General features: G+C 32.2%; 2 protein-coding genes across 2 annotated transcripts; one reads left to right on the top strand and one right to left on the bottom strand.

Annotated features, from left to right (window-relative positions):
• Nucleotides 1-105: 105 nt before the first annotated feature.
• M406DRAFT_263975 (uncharacterized protein) lies at nucleotides 106-1620 on the bottom strand (the record flags this gene model as incomplete). Its single annotated transcript, XM_040917626.1, has 2 exons — nucleotides 106-258; nucleotides 316-1620. The coding sequence occupies 2 exons, from the start codon at nucleotides 1618-1620 to the stop codon at nucleotides 106-108; spliced, it is 1458 nt and encodes a 485-aa protein (XP_040773045.1).
• Nucleotides 1621-2374: 754 nt separating this feature from the next.
• Nucleotides 2375-3350, top strand: M406DRAFT_357325 (uncharacterized protein). Its single transcript, XM_040923649.1, has one exon. It carries the CDS (start codon nucleotides 2481-2483, stop codon nucleotides 3210-3212), a length of 732 nt encoding a protein of 243 aa, XP_040773044.1. The 5' UTR covers nucleotides 2375-2480; the 3' UTR covers nucleotides 3213-3350.
• The last annotated feature ends 18473 nt before the right edge of the window (nucleotides 3351-21823 follow it).

Genomic DNA, 21823 nt, shown 5'->3' with positions numbered 1-21823 from the left:
GAGAAGCAAAAAAAAAAAAAGACGAGAGGAGGAGCCGCAAGGGGGAATCTTACAAGGGTACACGCAAAGACATACATGCAAGTCTAGCAGCTCTAGGATATAGTTTTAGGCACAGAACCTCCGCACGACATCCAGGATGCGACCGTAGTCTTGGCGTTTATCGAACACCTGTGCGTGATCCAAGTCGAACCAGAGCAGCTCCACGCCGGACGCTGTGGTGGTATTGGCGGTACCGCTCCCAAGAGCCACAGCCAACTCCTCGTCGCCCGCGGGGTCTTGGCGCCGGGCATGCTCCGTGAGCCCGTCCTTTAGCACTAGGTACCGGCCCACGGTCAGCGTGTCAACGATGAGGTCCCGTGATGCCAGGCACACAGCCGCCCTCCTCTGCCCTAAAGGCCCTCTGCTGACCAGCTCGTCCTTCCAGATGATGTTCTCCCTCCAGAAGAAATGCCTCCCCAGGACCAGGGCGATGCCTGGGTCCATGCTTGCCATGTACCACAGCTGCCACTCGTTGGCGAACGTGGGCATCCTCCTCGTGAAGTTGTATGCCACATCCGGTAGGTGGAGCAGCAGGCTCACCGGGTCGACCAGAACGACACCCTCAACCTGCGGGCCTAGCTCGGAATCACGCAAGACGTGCGTCGTGAGGATGCTACCATACGAGTGTGAGATCAGGACGAAGCAGTCGATCCCGTGTTGGTGCAGGATGGCCTTGAGCTGTCGGACGAAGTCTGGCCTGGCCAGGATGTTGGTCTTGGTCAGGCGCATAGAGATGGGCAGTATTTCCACGGCCAGTACGGGGCTCGTCGGTGGCAGGTCGTTCAGAAAGGGCACATAGGGGTACAAGCCGATCCCGATGCCGTGGAGGAAGACGACGGGTCGAGTGGTAGATCCGCCAGTGGTGGCCGTGGTTGCAGCGGGTCGATACCAGTAGTTGAGCTCGCCGGCCGAGAAGCGCCTGTCGGGCCATCTCATCGATACCAGCGGGCGAGGGGGAAAGACGTGAAAGACACTGGCATGAGGCGCAGGGGCAGCGTAGAAGTGAAAACCGCGGCGCAACATGCGGAGGTGGGTGGCCGAGTCCACAAGGGCAACGATGAGGTACCAGAGGAGGCAGCGATACCGGGTGGGGATGTCGTCGAAGGTCAGCCGCAGAGATCTAGCGGAACCCCTGCCAGGGGCGAGCGTACGGCCGAGTAGGGCCTCTGTCCCAGTGATGTAGCCCTCCAGCTCGTCCTGGATGTCCGCGTCGTCAGGGCAGTCATGCTGACGGTCGAAGAACGCCCACAGGAAGAACTCGCGAAGATTTTCCCTCTTGATCTCGGCAGGATCGGCGCCGTGGGCCCATAGGCTCAGATATCTCTCTGGGTCGGGGATGTTCTGGAGGCATCGCTGGAAGAGAGCCTCCCTCTCCTGGCGGGTGTCTGGGGGGTGGTCTGCCTGTCCTGCGAGGCGGGTCTTGAAGCGTCGGAGGATGAACAGGTAGTAGGCCAGCTCCAGCGATAGGGCGAGGGCAGCCAGCGGCAGCGGCAGGAAGACGATGTAGAACAGAGGAGCGCAGCTGAGAAAGATGACACAGATGCGGATGAAGATGAGCTCGTGGGTGGTGCGGTTCAGCATCGTCGCGACAACAGGCTGGAGACAAAGCAGTCAAACAGAGAATCTTGTTTCACGACGAGGTCGAGACTGGGGCCACTTGAGTGCGTTTCCCTTTCCACAAGTTCCTCAGGTCGTAACTTCCTCAGGCTCCTTAAATATCATCAGTTCCTCTTCTCTCTTCGGAAGTGGCGGCTCAGAATGTAACGTGCTTACCTTGTCAGTCAATGGTGTACCATTGTTGTTGTTGGTCTTCTTATCATTGTTTATGTTGAATTTCCTAGTACGCCCGCCCCGCTTGTTGAAATTTACATAGATGAAACTTCACTGCCCCATGTTCAACATTTTACAGATTCATTCAACATTTTGAGGGCAGGGCAGCAAGGAGCCAAGAGCAGGCCATTCGACCGCTGGTGCAGGAACACCTGAAGTACAGTACTTAGATAGTACGTACCGTGCTCTGCTCTCTCCATTTCTGGGGTGACGCTGGTGACGTATGAGTACCCGTAAGAGGTAGCTTCGACGTCCAAGATCAACATGAGCTCATACCATGGTATGTACCTTGTACATGAATACACAGGTGCAATGATCAATCCCAAATCTCCTCTTTTCTTTATTTTTGTTCTTATTTTTCTCCTGGTACATGACCTGACCATGGGCCGTTCTTGTTATCTAAGCCCTAACCCTAAAGCTGAATCAAACCTGAGGTTCACGAGACAAATCCACCCCCGTCGCTAAGCATGAAGCTCTCTATCGTCTTCTGAACGCCCTCCTCCCCCCCTGGCCCTAGAAACAACCACCACGACCACCACAAGCACTCCCTTTCTCTTGGTAACACCATCGCTCTAACCTCCCAGAGTCACAGCAACATCTACCAAACAGAAATGGGCACCATCTCTGTCCGCGACCATATCAAGTGGGGCACAGATGATCCCTCCGAGCCCACGTCGACCTTGGTCCTCACATCACCTAGCCGCTGGTTTGTGGATATCAGGGTCCTGAAGACAGCTCTACCAGTCCCTACAGACGCGAGACATGTGGTCCTTTCCGACCTCACGGACAATCAGCTGGACTGGGCCTTTGGGGGCACGTCCTCAACCAGCCAGCTCACCCGCGAAAACGGCACCCATGTCTCCCACTCCACGTTCCGCCACTGGGTCGACAGCCGCACTACGAGCCCAGAAGAGGTCGTCGATGAGGGCGACATGTTTGAACAGCCATCTGGCTTGACTTTAGAGACAGGCCATATGGTAAATCCTGCCACAGGGTATGACACAGAGTACGAGGAGCTGTGGCGTGACGAACAGCCACAGCCCGTGCCGGGCTTGGCCAAGTGCATCGTATTGCGCGCACACGACGATGCCAACGAGACGCGTGGCCTCTTTGTCTGTCTTGGACAGTATGCGCAGGGCGTTATTCGTAGGGGTCACATCTTCACTGCTGAGAGATGGATATGGAACAGCTCCGACTCCAAGTGGGAGAGGCAATTACGCTGGGGCACCCACTCCACACCGACATTGCGAGATCTCGTCTGTAGCTTAGGGAAGACATACGAAAAGAATGACCGCGTCGAGACCTCAAGCGGAACGTGGACAGTCATAGAGAAAGTCGACTAGGGCTCACTCTTGCCTCATAGGAGGCAGCATGAAGCGCATCACATGTCTCCTAGCTCTGTGGAATCAATCGGGTACGACAGAGAAAATACCATCAGCAGACAGATCCAAATAGTACCTAAATCCACTAAAAAAAAAAGCAGTTTTGTTACGACCCGTGATCTAGGCGTAGCAGCTATATGTACGGTTGGAAGGAATATTCGAACAGAGAGTTCGAATATTGGCTGATGTTATGACCCATCCAGCATGCAGGTCACAGGACAGGCCCCGCCAACAAAGAACCAGCGGTTACAGTTCAAGGCACGACCACGCCTAACCAGGATTAGGTAATCAAGAGTTAGGGTCAGGAAGAAAGAACCAATCAGGAAGGGATTGCAACAGTTGCTTGTCAGTTCTTACGATTCAGGCTAGGGACTGCAATAGTCGCTTATCAACTTCTACGATCCACACTGAAGAGCTGAATATATAAGAAGAACATATTCATTATCACTAGATAGATCACTAGAATATAGCTCTTTAGTTGTTAATCTAAGTATTTATTTATTATATTGTTATAACCCATTCAACATGCAGGTCACAAAAAACAAGCCCTACTAACAAGAAACCAGGTGTTACAACCCAGCATCGGACAACCACCAAGGATTACACAACCCAGGATTAGAGTTACTAGCGCAACTATGTTAACTATGAACATAGTCAACATATTCAAAGAACAACTATAAAGAATCATAACATAGTTAGGCTATTTCATACTAAAGAGCTGAATATATAAGAATACATTCATTACTACTAGATAAGCTACCAGAATATAGCTCTTCAGTTATTAATCTAAGTATTCATTTATTATATATTGTTATAACTCATTCAACATGCAGGTCGCGGAAGGAACTCACCAAACAAGGAACCAGGAGTCACGACTCAACGTCGGATAACTAACAGTGATTACATAATCCAGGATTAGAGTTACTAGCGCAACTATGTTAGCTATGGATATAGTCAACATATTCAGAGAATAACTATAAGAAATCGGAACATAGTTAGGATAGTCAGAACTGAAAAGCTGGATATATAAGAATACATTCATTACTGTTAGATGGATTCAGTATATAGCTCTTTAGTTATTAATCTAAGTATCAGATTACTCTCCTACTCTAATAGTTCCAAAAGCAGTGAATACTTGTATTATTATCTTAGTTATATTTCTGTATTTAAAGCTTATACTTGATATCGCTCTTATTAGTATAAATCTCTTTGTATACTTTGAAATCTTTGGAATACTGCAATACTTATTACATTTTAATAACTCTTATTTAAGAATAGTTCAGTATTATCCTCTTAAGCAATACGGAATATAATAGCTTCTTAAGAATCCCTCTCATCCTTGCATGCTTCTACTCAGAAGAAACTAATTAATCAGATATATTAGCTTATCCAGCATATTCAGAATCTGTATAATTAGCAATAAGCTCAGAGCGCCACCATTGCTAATCAGCAAGCCTAGCTAGCTTAATAAGCTTAACAAGCTCAGCAGATACAGTTTACTTTTATAATTACTAATAATGCTAGAAAAATATACAAGATAAATAAACTTGCTATATATAATAAAAATCAGAAAATACTATATAAATTTCTTATTTACTGCAGAGCATACTTCTTATATTATATAATCCAGTTTATTAAAGAATCTGAAAAGATTATTCTTGCAGAGATTTATTTCGAAAAGAATGCTCTTATCTAATACAAACCTTTTCTATGCAACTACTTAAAGCATTAAAACAATTCCAATGCGCATACTCAGAATACTAAGAATATATTCGATTTCTTTGCAAGCTTTAAGAAAGCTCTCAAGAAAATCTTTAGCAATTTCAATAAGAAATGCATTATAGCTTAGCAGCTTATAAATCTTAAGTAGATTAAATCAGCTTCTGCTTATATAATTAGATTCAAATAGCTCTTAATATAATTCTTATAGAAAGATAAGAATCTTATAAAGCATTATTATAAGAAACTTAAGAATAATATTAAGAATGAAATTTCTAAATAGAATTAGCTAGAGAACTTTGCAATATTCTCAAACTAAGCAATCTGCATTAATAATTATTTATATAAATAATAAATGGAAAAGTTTAAGAAAAGAAAAAGCTAATCTATATAATAATTGCAGCTAAATACTAGCAAAAAATTCTAATTCCGAAGCTAGAACAAAGATTTTCAGCAGAATATAATATAGAATAGAAATATTCATACTGAATTCATGGAATTAGATGCAATCATAAGAAAAACATATAACTAGAATTATTACAACTGCAATAAATCAAGCTATATTGTATAAGATTATTGCTAGCTTAGAAAGCCTTAATAATAGAAACTCATTTCCAAAGAATAATAGCTTAATATAATGCAAGTATAGCAATCTAATCAGCTAAACAAAAACATTTCCTTAGAGTAAGTATTGAATTCCATTAATTATAGAAGTTTTAGCTGAATATTCTGCTATAATAATAATTACTTAATATACTTCTTAAGTAAGAAAAGCTTAGAATAGTTTCCGAAAGCATTATAAAGAAAGATTAAGCAATTAGCAATAGAAAGAAAGAGATTAATTTATAATATAATTCTGAATAATAGCAACTTAGATTATTTTAATATCTTTAAAAAAGAATTAGCTTTTAGAAAAAATAATAAAGAAAGATATTTCTTAGAATACTATAAGCAATAATAAATAGAATAATTCTTATAAGTATTTAAAGAAATATTCTTTAATAAGCAATTAAATAGTTTATTAAAGCTTATTAATAATTTATTAAAAATTATCAGCTTCAGTAAAGCAAACTCAGTAATACTCTGCAGTATACTCGATTTTGCTAGCATATATTACTATATCTTTATATACAATGCAGAATATATAATATATAAGCTTAGCTTTAAAGAATTCTTTATCTATATTTCTATTTATAATATAGAATTAATTCAGTATAAAGATTCTAGAATTAATCATATATATCAAGATTATTACAAAACTGCTTAGATGTTATGACTCATCCAACATGCAGGTTACCAGCCAGAACACCCGGAATAACTATCCGAAAGACAGGGAAGGATTCAACACCTCAAGAACTAAGGCTTACATAAGCAAGGGTTAGGATTATAGGATCAGGATGGATCAGTAGCTGATCTATAGTAATCCAGATTAGTTAGATCACTCAGATAATCCTAGTGATCCAACAACCAATACTACTAACAGAACTGAAGAGCTGAATATATAAGAATACGTTTATTTCTATTAGATAGATCTTATATATAGCTCTTTAGTTGTAAATCTAAGTATTCAGTTTCATATATTGAGTAGCTCTAAAGGCAGTGAATATTTGTATTGCTTGTTTAGAACTTATTCGATTCCGTATTCAGAGATTCAATACTTCAATACTGCTCTTATTAGCATAAATCTCTTTATATACTTAGAAATCTTCGGATTGCTGCAATGCTTATTATATTTTTATAACTCTTGTTTAAGAATGGTTCAGTATTATCTTCTTGAATAATATAGAATATAATAGCTTCTTTAGAAACTTCTTCATTCTTGTATACTCCTACTTAGGAAGAACTGATTAACTAGGTATATTAGCTTACTTAGTATATTCAGAATCTGTATGAATAATAGCAAGCTTAGAGCGCTACTATTACTAACTAATAAGCTCAGCTAGCTTAATAAGCTCAGCAGATGCAATCTATCTCTGCAGTTACTAATAATGCTGAAAAAGCATATAAGATAAATAAACCTGCTATATATAACAGCAATCAAAAGATGCTATATAAATTCCTCATCTACTGCAGAGCATACTTTTTATACTATATAGCTCAGTTTACTATAGAATCTGAGAAGATTATTCTTGCAAGAACTCGTTTTGAAAAGAATGCTCTTATCTAATATAAGCTTTCTCTATATAACCATTTAGAGCATCAGAATAATCCCGATATATACATTCAGAGCACTAAGAATATATTCAATTCCTTTGAAAGCTTCGAAAAAGCTCTTAAAGAAATCTTTAGTAATTCTAACAAGAAATGTACTACAGCTCAGCAGCTTATAAATCTCAAGCAAACCAAGTTAGCTTCTGCTTATACAGTTAGATTTAAGCAGCTTTTAGCAAGATTCCTATAGAAAGATAAGAATCTTATAAAGCATTATTATAAGAAATTCAAGAATAATATTAAGAATGAAATCTTCAAATAGAATTAGCTAGAAAATTTTGTAACATTCTTCAATCAAGCTATCTGCATCAACAACTATTTATACAAATAATAAGTAGAGAAGTTCAGAAAGAGAGGAAGCTAAATCTGAAGATTTCCAGCTAATATAAGCAAGAAATTCCAATATAAGAATAGCAGTTGATATAGCAGCACAGCGCAAAGCAGCACTATACATACTAGTTTCATGAAGCTTAATACTGCTAATAAGCAATATAATAAAAAAAGCAGCATTACTTGCTACAACTGCAATAAACAGAAATATATAGCATGCAACTGCTATTAACCCTGGAAAAATAAGTAGCAACTAATTCAGAAAGAATGCTAGATGAATATCGTTTAGCAACAGAAACTCAATTAATTAAGCAAAAATACTTCCTTGGAATAAGTATTGAACTCTATCAATTATAGAAGTCTCAGCTGAACATTCTGCTATAATAACAGCTGCTTAATATACCTTTTAAATAAGAAAAGCTTAGAATAATTCTCTTAGAAATCTAAGCGCTACAGGCAGATAGCAATAGCAGAGCGAGAATATATATCCAATATAACTATAAGCAGCAATAGTTCAAACTGCTCTGATATTACTGAACAGAGCATTCAGATACTGAAGAAAGAACTTAATGATAATACTCTTCGCTATTTCTCATCATCTGCATCAGTATAATGAGCACTGCAGCAATCCGAAGATTCCTAAGTATACGAAGAGATTTATGCTAACAAGAGCAGTATCAAAGTGCTAAGTTCTTGAATACGGAACTGTACAAGTCTCAGTAAGCAATACAAGTATTCACTGCCTTTAAAGCTACTCAGTATATAAAACTGAATACTTAGATTAATAACTGAAAAGCTATATACTGAATTTATCTAATGATAATAAATGTATTCTTATATATTCAGCTCTTTAGTATAGCTTATTAGAATTGCTAGTAAGTTTAGCAATCCAAGATATAAAGCTTGTTAGGATTGCTAGCAAGCTCAATAATTCTCTTTTCTTTACAATTCTAACTCTGAATTATATAATCAATATTTTATTAGAATATTAGATTCTTAATATCTAGTTCTTATTATTTGTAACTTGTTTTCATAATCTGTATATTGGATAGATTATAATATTATTTTCCTTTTATTAGTTATTATTTCTAATAATCTTCTGTAAGTATTCTAGCAAGTTTCCGTATTTATAATTTTGCTTTTCTAATCAAGATGCTGAACAGAATTAATAAAGTTGCAAAACTGAAATTCTCGAATTCTCGTTCTGATAAAAAGAAGCAGAAAGATCTTCTTCTTTAATCCATTCTTTTAAACAGTTTTGATATGCATCTCTATTCTTATTGCAATAGTTGAAGCTTGCAATTGTATATTGTTTCTTCTTATGATTTATTCTATTGCTTGGAATATGTTTTTCAGAATTGTATTAAGTATAATATTCTAAAGCTAATAAATGCTGCTAAACTTCTTTTTATTTCTATTTAGTATTAAAAGCTAAAGAATAAGATAGAAGAATTGGAATTAAAGTTGCTTTAATTGTATTAATAAAAGAAGATGTAGTATAAGAGGATATTTTGAGCTATTTATTGAGATTTTAAGAATTTTGAAAAGCTTAAGAAAGAAAAAGCTGAGAAAGCTAAAGCTAAGAAAGTGCGTATTGCTGCTAAAGTATAGGCTATAGTAGCTGAGAAATCTGCTGTTATAGCTGAAGATTCTTCTTTTAAAAGTTTTGATTAGAATTCTATGAATCTAAGGAATTCTGTAATTAACTAGTTAAGTTTTCTGGAGAATAAGATCTCTAAGAGCTCTGAATCTCAGTTCAGAATGGAACGATTATCTTAGATACTAGTTTTCCTTTTCCAATATTTAGCTATCTTTTCCTAAGCATTTTTAATGTTTTTCTACAATTCTCAAAAATTTTCGCTTACTAAATAATCTTTCTATTTAATAAGATATTTCCTTATATTATCTATACTTCTATATTTAAGAATTTTCTTTATCTTATACTCTGATTCATTATTTTCTACTTCTGCTATATTATCTATTAGTATTTCTTATATTGCTAATTCCAGCAGTAAAATATAGAAAACTGAATATATTCTTATCCTATAAGATAATACTAACTTATAATTAACTGGGAAAATCTGTTGCAAGATTTTGAAGAATTTCAATTTCTTATAATTGAGTTTATTGCTAGATTTGATTGTTTTAATATTTTTTCAAAGTAGATAGATCTTATCTTTCTTCTGTAGAATTAGTTTCTTAATCCTCTTGAAGTTTGCATATTGTATTATTCATTTTTGAATGAATTATAATTCTGATTGAAGTTCTTTCTGAACTTTCTTAATCTTCTTAATTCTTTTGTTTGCAGCTTCTGCATTTGCTTCTAGTAGTATTTTGTAATAAGTTATTGGATTGTATTTATAGAGTATAAAGAATAATAATTTCTTTATTATATTTATATCTATATTATTATAAGCAAACTATGCAAGAAGTAATAGATTAATTCAGTTATTCTATTTCTGATTAATATAGTATTATAAGTATTGTTTAATAACTTGATTTATTCTTTCTATCTGTTTGTTTATTTATGAATAAAATGCTATAAATATTCTGTAATGTATTTCAAGCTGTTTTATAAACGAAGTTCAAAACTTCAAATTAAACTTTCTATCTCTGTTAGAGATTACTTTCTTTAGCATGCTATGATTAGCAATAATCATTCTGAGAAATGCATATACAAGTTTCTTTGCTATACTGCTTTTCTTATAAAAGAGAAAATAAGCATATTTGCTCAGTTTGCAAACTATTATTAAAATGCTATTATATTATATCTTAATTAAGAGTTCTTATAAGAGAAATAGCTTAATAATAAAGTTTAGATTAATAAATTGCTAAATAATTATAAATATTAATAAGAAGTATAGTAATTTATAAAGCTTATATCTTTCTGCTTTATTCTTTTTATAGCTATTGCATTATTATAGAATATTCTCAATTCTTTTTCTAAAGCTTAATAGATTCTAGTATTTTTTAATATATTTATAGATTACTCTAATTCTCTAATATTCATATGCTAATATACTATATATATTCTTAATATAGTTGTTTTATTCATCTGGAATTATTAATTCTGAATTCTTTTCTAAAGATTTAATTCTGAAGATAGCATTCAATTCTCTGTATGCATTAATAAGATTTCCTGATTTATCTTGAATAAAGATATTCTATATATCCGAGAAATCTGTATCTTGATAATCTATTCTTCTGCTGAAAGTATCTGCTTATTCATTTTCTAAGCTTTTGTAATATATAATTTTGAAATTGAATTATAAGAGAAATTCTGCTTATCTAACTTATTGCTTATTCAAAATCTTGATTATTATAAATATAATTAGATTCTTATAATCCGAATAAACTATAATTAAATATTATATGCTAATAAGATAGTATTGCTATTTTTCAAAAGCTTTTATTATTGCTATAAGTTTCTAATTAAGAATTCTATAGTTGATTTTCAAGCTATTCAACTTCTTTGAGAAGTTGCTTATAATTCTTAGATGCTCTTGATTATCTTGCTAGCTAAATTGTTTTCCGAATGCATATTCTAATGTATTAGTTTCAATTTCAAAGAGTTTGTAGGGATCTGCTTTATACAGAACTAGCTCTGAAGTGATGTGCTTGATAATCTTATCAAAAGCTTCTTATGCTCTAGAGATTTATTCGAAGAGTTGATTTCTTTTGGTAAGATTCGTAAAAGAATATGTAATTCAGCTATAGTTCTTAATGAATTATCTGTAGAAATTGATATATTCGAGAAAAGATTTAATATTTCTAACATTCTTGGAAATTAGCTAGTTTCTAATAGCTTCTATCTTATCCTTCTATAGCTTGATGCATTTCAGCTCAATCATGAATCTGAAATAATTAACTTTTTATATGTGAAAGTAGCTCTTTACAGGCTTTATAAGAAGCTTTGCATTCTGAAGCATTTGCAATACTATTTCCATGTATTTCTTGTATTCTTTCAATATTCGAGAATAAATAAGAATATTATCGAAATAAGCAATAATAAACTGATTCAGATGCTTGTATAAAATATAATTGATTATTTCTTGAAATATTCGTAGTATCTGTAGCGTATTCTGAAAGCAGTTTTCCATTCTTCTTCTTCTTTTACTCTGATTAGATTATAAGCTCCTTTTAGATTTAAAACTATAAATCATTATACTTCTTACAGCTTATTTTATAATTTCTTAATAAGTAGCAATAAATATTAGTTCTTGATTATAATATTATTAAATTGCTTATAATTAATATATAATCTAAGCTTGCTATTTTTCTTAAGTATAAATAGAATAAAATATTCTGCTAATAATTGCAATAATTATATATATTCTTTCTTAAGATTCTTATCAAAATACTTCCTAAGTGCTTCTAGCTATGCCTTATTTAATTCATAAATAGGAAAGAATTTGAGCTGTTTTTCTTCTTATAGCAGGATCTTGTGATTATATAAGCTGTATTCCGATAGTTCTATATTCAATTCTCTCTGAAATAGTTTCTTAAATTTGTAGTATTTCTGTAGCATATTTGCAAGTATTGGTTCTGGTTTCTGTACTGTTTCTGCTATCTGAAGGAATAGTAGGTATTGTTGAGCATGCTTCTTTTCTGATGGCGTTTTCAAAGGCTTTAAGCGTTTGCTCTGAGCTGGATTGAGCGCTTGAAAGCCTAGTTTCGAGGTTTTTCCTGTATAAGTTTACAATTCATATTCTGAAGCTTATTCTTATTGCTCTAAAGCAGATTGATTTGCTGAGAGTTTTGCTTCTATTGTTTTGCTAACTTGTTAGCATTCTAATACTATTTAAGTTTGCTTATTACTAAGTTCTTCTTCTTAAACTGCTAGCTCTGCTAACTTGGAAATATATATAAAGTTATATAAAGCTTCTTTTTCTAAGTATTCTTCAATTACTAGCTTTGATTCTGCGCTATTGATTGTAACTATTTCTCTGAATATAGCTTATTCTTATGAGATCTAGCTAGTAGTTCAATTGATTCAAGAATTATACTTCTTAAGCTATAGAAGCTTTATAATTAGCTTATACTGTACTATATTCATAATATCAAAGAAAGCTCTAGTTATGCATTCTTGAATTAAGATAAGTAGATAATCAGTTTTCTTATCAATTACTTCTTGATTATATACAACAGATTATTCTTTTATAGTACTGAGAATATATAAGCATTTCTTTCATCTTCATTATAGTTATGCTTAATTAATAATATATAGGAATATAAAGTTTCCTTAAGCGCTACTATTCAATAATGCGCTGTATTTGTATTCTTGAATATATATATTAAACTTAATATAAGCATAATTTATTCTAAAAGCTTTATATAAAGATTATTCCAATCTAATTATCTGCAATTTCTTTATAAGCAATTCTATTCTTTTGAATTTATCAAGAACTATTTATTCTTTTAAGCTTGCTTTGCTACTTCTTAAGCAAGCTTCTTAGCTTATTTTTGCTTATATTATTATTATTTCTAATCTTTCTTCTGTTAATACTAGTTGCAAATCTTGTTATTAATATAAATTGTACAGAGTATTGTTTTATACTGCTATTATTTTATTTTCTTATTTATATATTGTATAAAGCAGTTATCTAGTAGTTCGATATATGCATTGTAATGCTATCTGTTAAGAATCTTTCTAAAGCGGAATTCTTGTTCTTTAATAGCTTAAAGAATTTGTTCCAGTTTTCTAATAAAGAACTATTTGTATTATATCTTATCTGAGAAATGCATTCTACAGCTATAATAAATATAGAAGATTTAAGCTAGTTTATAGTATAGATTGTAAAGTAAGCTAATTCAAGAGTTCTTATCTTCTTATGCTTTAATGCTTTGCAAGAGAATGCAGATAAAGAGCTTTTCTAATTCTATTTTATAAATAAGATATTCAATTCATATTATTTTCTTATTCCATTCAATGCTGAAGGAGAATCTTTCTGTAAGCTTCTTGGATTCATTATTCATAGAAGATTCTGATAAATCGTTAGATTATTTGTTCTAGCTTAATCTTTCTATTGCTTGAGAAGCGTTTTTAGTATTATTTAAATATTTATACTAATAATTAAGAGAATATTATTCTTTGTTTATTTCTCTGATTATGATATCTGATACAGATAATGAGAAATAGCGAAGAGTACTGTTATTAAGCTCTTTCTTCAGCATTTAAATGCTTCATTCAATAATATTGAAGCAGTTTGAATTATTGCTGCTTGTAATTATACTGGATATATACTCTCGCTCTGCTATTGCTATCTATCTATAGCGCCTAGATTTCTGAGAGAATTATTCTGAATCTTCCTTACTCAAAAGATGTATTAAGCAGTTATTATTATAGCAGAATATTCAATTAAGACTTCTATAATTAATAGAATTCGATATTTGCTCCGAAAGAATATTTTTGCTTAATTAATTGAATTTCTATTATTAAGCAATATTTATCTAGCATTCTTTCTGAATTAATTGCTATTTATTCTTTCGGAATTAATAGTAATTGCATGCAATGTATTCTTATTTATTGCAATTATAGCAAGTAATGCTATTCTTCTTGCTATACTGTTTATTAGCAGCATTAAGTTCTATGGAATCTGCATATATAATACTATTCTAAGCTATGCTGCTCTGTTATCTGCTATTCTTATATTGGAATTTCTTGCTTGTATTAGCTGGAAATCTTTAAATCTAGCTTTCTTTCTTCTTAAACTTCTTTATCTATTGCTTATATAAACAATTATTGATACAGATTGCTTGATTAAAGAATATTGTAAAGTTTTCTAACTAATTCTGCTTAAAGATCTTATTCTTAATATCATTCTTGAATCCCTTATAATAGTATTTCATAAGATTCTTGTTTTTCTATAGAAATCTTGCTAAAAGCTGCTTAAATCTAATTATATAAGCAGAAGCTAATTTAATCTACTTGAGATTCATAAGCTGCTAAGCTATAATATATTCTTTATTAGAATTATCAAAGATCTTCTTAAAAGCTTTCTCAAAGCTTTCAAAGAAATTAAATATATTCTTAGTATTCTGGATATATATATTGGAATTATTCTAATGCTCTAAATAGTTGTATAGAGAAAGCTTGTATTAAATAAGAGCATTCTTTTCGAAACGAGTTTCTGCAAGAATAATCTTTTTAAATTCTATAATAAACTGAATTGTATAATACAAAAAGTATGCTCTGCAGTAGATAAGAAATTCATGCAGCATTTTTTGATTGCTATTATATATAGCAAGCTTATCTATCTTATATACTTTTCCAGTACTACTGATGATTGCAGAGATAAACTGCGTCTGCTAAGCTTGCTAAGCTAATTAAGCTTATTAGTTAGCGATAATAGCGCTTTGAATCTGCTATTATTCATGCAGATTCTGAATATGCTGAGTAAGCTAGTATATCTAGTTAATCAGTTCTTTCTAAATAGAAGCATACAAAGATAAAGAAATTTCTGAAGAAGCTATTGTATTCTGTATTGCTTAAAGGGATAATACTGAACTATTCTTGAATAAGAATTGTTAAAATATAATAAGTACTGCAGCAATCCGAAGATTCCTAAATATATAAAGGGATTTATGCTAATAAGAGCAGTATTAAAGTGCTAAGTTCTTAAATATGGAACTATACAAGTCTTAGTAAGCAATGCAAATATTTATTGCTTTTAAAGCTACTCAGTATATGAAACTGAATACTTAGATTAATAACTGAAGAGCTATATATTGAATTCATCTAGTAATAATAAATGTGTTTTTATATATTCAGCTCTTTAGTATAGCTCGTTAGGATTGCTAGCGAGTTTAGCGATTCAAGGTGTGAAGCTTGTTGGGATTGCTAGCGAGCTTAATGATTCTTTCTCCTTTACAATTCTAATTCTGGATTATATAATCAATGCTTTATTAGAATGTTGGATTCTTAATATCTGGTTCTTGTTACTCGTGATTTGTTTTCGTGATCTGCATGTTGGATGGGTTATAACAACCAGATACTATAACTAGAGATATGAATAAAGAATAATACTCTCTCAGTTATTAATACAAACATCTAGCTAATACCGAAAATGCTTCCCAGGCAGCAGAGAGATTAAGCTAGAGCAAACAATTCAGCAATTCACTGAAATCTCCTATAAACAATATACCCAACAAGCCTAAAGGAAGATTTCTCTTCAGCATTGAATAGAATAAGAAAACAATATAGATTGAATATCTCATCTATAGAATAGGGCTAGAGAAGCTCTTTATCTGCATTCTCTTGCAAAATATTGAGATATAAGAAAACGAGAATCCTCAGATCAGCTTATTTCACAATTTATACTACAAACTAGCATGGATCTCCTGCATCTATTATAGCTGTAGAATGTACTTTTCGGAAAAAATACAATACGAATAATTCTCTATCAGAGAACTAGAATAAATTCTTCAGACTATTGAGAATCAAAAACTCCGCTTCAGGAAAGTTCTTAATAGGTAATATTATAATGCATACATTAAACTATTAAATAACTGCTTCAAGCAATATATAAACAAGAAAATAGAATGGTAGCAGTATAAGGTAATACTCTGTATAATTTATATTAATAATAAAATTTGCAATTAGTATTAACAAAAAAAAAACTAGGAATAATAATAATATAAGCAAAAGCAAGCTAAAAAGCTTGCTCAGAAAGCAGCAAAGCAAGCTCAGAAGGAGAACAAATAGTTCTTAATAACTTCAAAAGAACAAGATTGCTTATAAAGAAACTGCAGATGATTAGAATGGAATAGTTTCTATATGAAGCTTTTAGAACAGATTATGCTTATATTAAATTTGATATATACATTCAAGAATATAAATATAGCATATTATTAAATAGTAGCACTCAGAGAAACTTTATATTCTTATATATTATCAATCAAGCATAACTACAATAGAAATAAAAGAAGCAATCATATACTCTCAGCATTATAGAAGAACAATCTATTGCATACAACTAAGGAATAATTGATAAGAAAACTAATCATCTACTTATTTTGATTTAAGAATATATAATCAGAGCTTCTTTTAATATCATGAATATAGCATATTATAAGCTAATTATAGAACTTCTATAGCTTAAAAAGCATAATTCTCGAATCAATTAAACTACTAGCTAGATTTCATAGAAACAAGCTATATTCAGAGAAATAGTTATAATTAATAATGCAGAATAGAAGCTAGTATCTGAAGAATACTCAGGAAAAGAAGCTTTATACAACTTTATATGTATTTTCAAACTAGCAGAGCTAGCAATTTAAGAAAAAGAATCTAGTAATAAGCAAATTCAAATAGTGCTAGAGTATTAACAAGTTAACAAAATAACAAAAGCAAAGCTTTCAGCAAGTTAGTTTGCTCTGAAGCAACAAGAAAAAGCTTTAGAAAGTAAGTTATAAATCCATACAGGAAAAATCTCGAAACCAAGCTTTCAAGCAGTCAGTTCAGCTCGAAATAAATGCTTAAGGCTTATAAAAACAACAAACGAAAAGAAGCATGCTTAACAATACCTACTATTTCTCCAGATAGCAGAAACAGCACAAGAATCAGAACTAATACTTGCAAGCATACTACAAGAATATTACAAATTCAAGAAATTATTTCAGAAAGAATTGAATACAGAATTATCCGAATACAGCTCATACAATTACAAAATCCTGCTATAAGAAGGAAAACAGCTCAAATTCTTCCCTATTTACAGATTAAACAAGATATAATTAGAAGCATTCAAGAAATATCTTAATAAGAATCTTAAAAAGAAATATATATAATTATTCTACTTACTAGCAGAATATCTTATCCTATTTATATCTAAGAAGAATAGCAAGCTTAAATTATATATTGATTATAAGTAACTCAATAATATTATAATCAAAAATCAATATTTATTACTACTTATCAAAGAATTACAAAATAGATTGCAAGAAGTATAGTAATTTATAATTCTAAATCTAAAAGAAGCTTACAATCTGATTAGAATAAAGAAAGGAAAAGAATGAAAAACTGCTTTCAGAACGCATTACAAATACTACAAATATTTAATTATACTCTTCAGCTTAACGAATACTTCAGCTTTATTCCAAGAAATAATCAATCATGTTCTATACAAATATCTGAATCAGTTTATTATTATATACTTTAATAACATTCTTATTTTTTCTCAAATATTAAAAGAATACAAAAAGCATATAGAAACAATATTAAAAACGCTTTAAGATGCGAAACTACTTATAGAATCCGCAAAGAATTACTTCTATATACAAAAAGTTAACTATCTCAGATTTACAATTAAGCTAGAATGCATTAAGCTATAGAAAAATAAGATAAAAGCTGTTAGAAATTAGCTAGTTTTCAGAAATATTAAGAATATTAGATTTTTCCTCAAATATATTAACTTTTATAAGCAGTTCATTAAGAACTACAGCTGAATCATATACTCTCTTACAAATCTTACTAAGAAGAATTAACTCTTTAAGTAAATCTTCAAAGTATAAGAAGCTTTTAACAAAATCATTAAATACATTATTTCAGAATCAATTCTATACAAAGCAAACTCCTACAAACTCTTTAAAATTGAAACTAATATATCAAAGTATATACTTGAAAAACAGCTTAATTAACAAGATAATCAAGAGCATCTAAGAATTATAAGTAACTTCTCAAAAAAGTTGAATAGCTTAAAAATCAACTACAGAATTCCTAATCAGAAACTCATAGCAATAATAAAAGCTTTTAAGAAATAGCAATACTACTTCATTAGCATATAGTATTCAATTATAGTTCATTCGAATTATAAGAATCTAACTATATTTATAACAATTAAGATCTTGAATAAGCAATAAGTTAGATAAGCAGAATTTCTCTTACAATTCAACTTTAGAATTATGTCAGGGCTTGTATGCGCACAAAGGAAATAGGTGGCCCTTGCGACCCCTGGTGGCGGTCCAGGGCTGCTGCGAGGGCTTCGCTCCGAAGCAGCGCTCTCGTACGATGCCGCGTGGCCATCAGGCCATTGTCATCCCATCTAGTCCAGGCCAATTGTGTACATAAGGGAAAGGGGAACAACAGGTCCAGCAGCGAAAAAGAGGAGGAGGGAGATAGGTTCAGTAGTCCCTTTGAATGGAAGCATCAACAGAGCGGCTTGGGAGCAGCTCACACCCCTTCACCTCACTTGTGTGCCCTTTTTACCCTGACAAATTATATACTACAAAAGCTTAGAAAACGAACAAGCAGATGCTTTTAGCAGATAATTGAACTATTGAAATGCAGATTCCTCAGATATACAGAATATCTTTATTCAAGATAAATCAGAAAATCTTATTAATGCATATAAAGAACTGAATGCTGCTTTTAGAATTAAACTTTTAGAAAAGAATTTAGAATTAATAATTCCAGATAAACAAAATAACTATATTAAGAATATATATAATATATCTGCATATAAATATCAGAGAATTAAAGCAATTTATAAATATATTAAAAGATATTGAAATCTATTAAGCTTTAGAAAAAGAATTAGAAACATTCTATAATAATATAATAGCTATAAGAAGAATAAAGCGGAAAAATACAAGCTTTACAAACTACTGCATTCCTTACCAATATCTATAACTATTTAGCAATCTATCAGTTTAAACTTTATTATCAAGCTATTTCTTTTATAAGAACTCTTAATTAAGATGCAATATAATAGTATTCTAGTAATAGTTTGCAAACTAAGCAAATATGCTTACTTTCTTCCTTATAAGGAAAGCAGTATAGTAAAGAAACTTGCATATATATTTCTCAGAACGATTATTGCTAACTATAGCATATTAGAAGAAGTAATCTCTAATAGAAACAGAAAGTTTAATTCAAAGTTTTAAACTTTGCTTATAAAACAACTTGGAATACATTATAGAATATTCATAATATTTCACTTACAAACAGATAAATAAATAAAAAGAATGAATTAAATTATTAAATAATATCTTTAATATTATATCAACTAAGAATAGAACAACTGAATTAATCTATTGCTTCTTACATAATTTGCTTATAATAATATAAATACAAGCATAATAAAAAGATTACTATTCTTTATACTCTACAAATACAATCCAATAGCTTACTACAAAGCATTGCTAGAAGCGAATATAAAAGCTGCAGATAAAAGAATTAAGAAGATTAAGAAAATTCAGAAGAAATTCTAATTAGAACTACAATTCATTCAGAAACAAATAGTATAATATGCAAACTCCAAAAGAATTAAAGAACTAATCCTACAGAAGGGAGATAAGATCTACTTACTTCGAAAAAACATTAAAACAATCAGACTTAGCAACAAATTCAATTATAAGAAACTGGGATTATTCAAGATCTTGCAATAAGTTTTCCTAATTAACTACGAGTTAGCATTACTGCATAAAATGAGAATATATTCAGTTTTCCACATCTTATTACTAGAATTAGCAGCGAAAGAAATACTAACGGATAATACAGTGAAAATCAAAGATAATGAATCAGAATACGAAGTAGAAAGAATTCTCAAGCACAGAGGAAATAATAACATACTCGAATATCTCATCAAATAAAAAGATTACTCAGCAAGCAAGAACTCATAAGAACTGCAGAAGAATGTTGGAAATGCTATAGAAAAATTAATAAAATACTAGAAAACAAAAACTAGCCTTAATCCTACTATTATACTATTAGCAGTCATTTTAGCATCACAATGATAACAGATACCACTATCTAAGATCTCTCCGCTCTAGAATGAGAATCAAGCACTGCAGTTTCGCTTTCCAGAAGAAAAGGCTAATCAGATATGCTAGAATCAAGAGCTAAGGAACTCCAGTTGATAATCTCAAGATATTCCTGAAACATCAGGCGAATCTCTTCTTTACAAAGACTGCAATCCTTCTCATCAGCAAACCTCTTCAAGAAATTGAAACTACAACGAATCATTTCCGCAGCCTATTCCTCTAATAGCTTTTGCTGTTTCTATATATGATCAAGACAAGCTTGCAATGCCAGCAAGGCTTATAGAGCAGCAGCATTTGCTAATTCTATCTTAGCTTTCTCGCTTAGAATCTTGCATTTTTTATGAATCAAATGCTTTGCTAAAGAAGAAAATCAGTAATTATAAAGAATATCAAGAAACAGAAAAACCAATTAGCAGAAGCTAAGAAATAACTAGTTGTTAGGGCTGATTGTGCCAGCAAGGCTCAGGGCTAGCTAAGCCAGCTGGATTACGGATGACTAAGCAATATGCGGCTATAAAGCGGCTTTCTAGCCACGTCAGCACTGCTGAGCAGAACTTAGCTCCTTAGGCCTCAATGTTATTCTGGTTGTATACCCCTGAAAGAGAGAAAAGACCTCGCCACATTGCCTTTGCAACCTTTCCACCTGACACTAGTATTACAGCTTTAATCCAGAGAAACATACTTCTTACAACAAGAAGAGTTTTCAGCGAAACAATAGAAAGCTCCCATCTCTCAATAATAAGCACAAGCAGATATTTCAATACTAAAAGCAGAAATAAGCTTAGCAAGATAATAATACTCTTAAGTTTTCACTAAACAATTAGAATACAATTTATTAATTCTATTCAATATCTCAATTAGGAAAGCATAATCATACATATAAATAACTTGCTAGAATACTTATAAAAGATTATTAGAAATAATAATTAATAGAAGAAAGATAATATTATAATCTATCCAACATACAAATCACTAGCTAGAATACTCGGAATAACTATCTGAAAGATAGGAAAGAATTTAATATTTTAAGAACTAAGGCTTACATAAGCAAGAATTAGAATTATAAGATCAGAATAAATCAGTAGCTAATCCATAATAATCCGAATCAGTTGAATTATCCAGATAATCCCAGTAATCCAACAACCAACACTACTAACAGAACTAAAGAGCTGAATATATAAGAATACATTCATTCCCATTAGATAGATCTCATACATAGCTCTTCAGTTGTGAATCTAAGTATTCAATCTCATATACTGAGTAGCTCCAAAGGCAGTAAATACTTGTATTGCTTGTTTAGAATTTATTCGGTTCCGTATTCAGAGACTCGATACTTCGATACCGCTCTTGTTAGCATAAACCCCTTCGTGTACTTAGGAGTCTTCGGATTGCTGCAGTGCTCATTACATTAGATCTTATATATTAGCTATAGCTATAAGCTATACTTTTCGAAAAAGTTAAAAATGAATGATTCTTAGTATAAGAGTAGAAATAAATTATTTAAATTATTAAGAAATCTAGCATTAGATTTAGAAAAGTTCTTAAAATAAAGC

Source organism: Cryphonectria parasitica (assembly GCF_011745365.1).
Source record: "Cryphonectria parasitica EP155 unplaced genomic scaffold M406scaffold_7, whole genome shotgun sequence".
NCBI lineage: Eukaryota > Fungi > Ascomycota > Sordariomycetes > Diaporthales > Cryphonectriaceae > Cryphonectria > Cryphonectria parasitica.
Note: the sequence above shows the minus strand (reverse complement) of the source record. Positions and strands in the feature narration are given on the sequence as shown.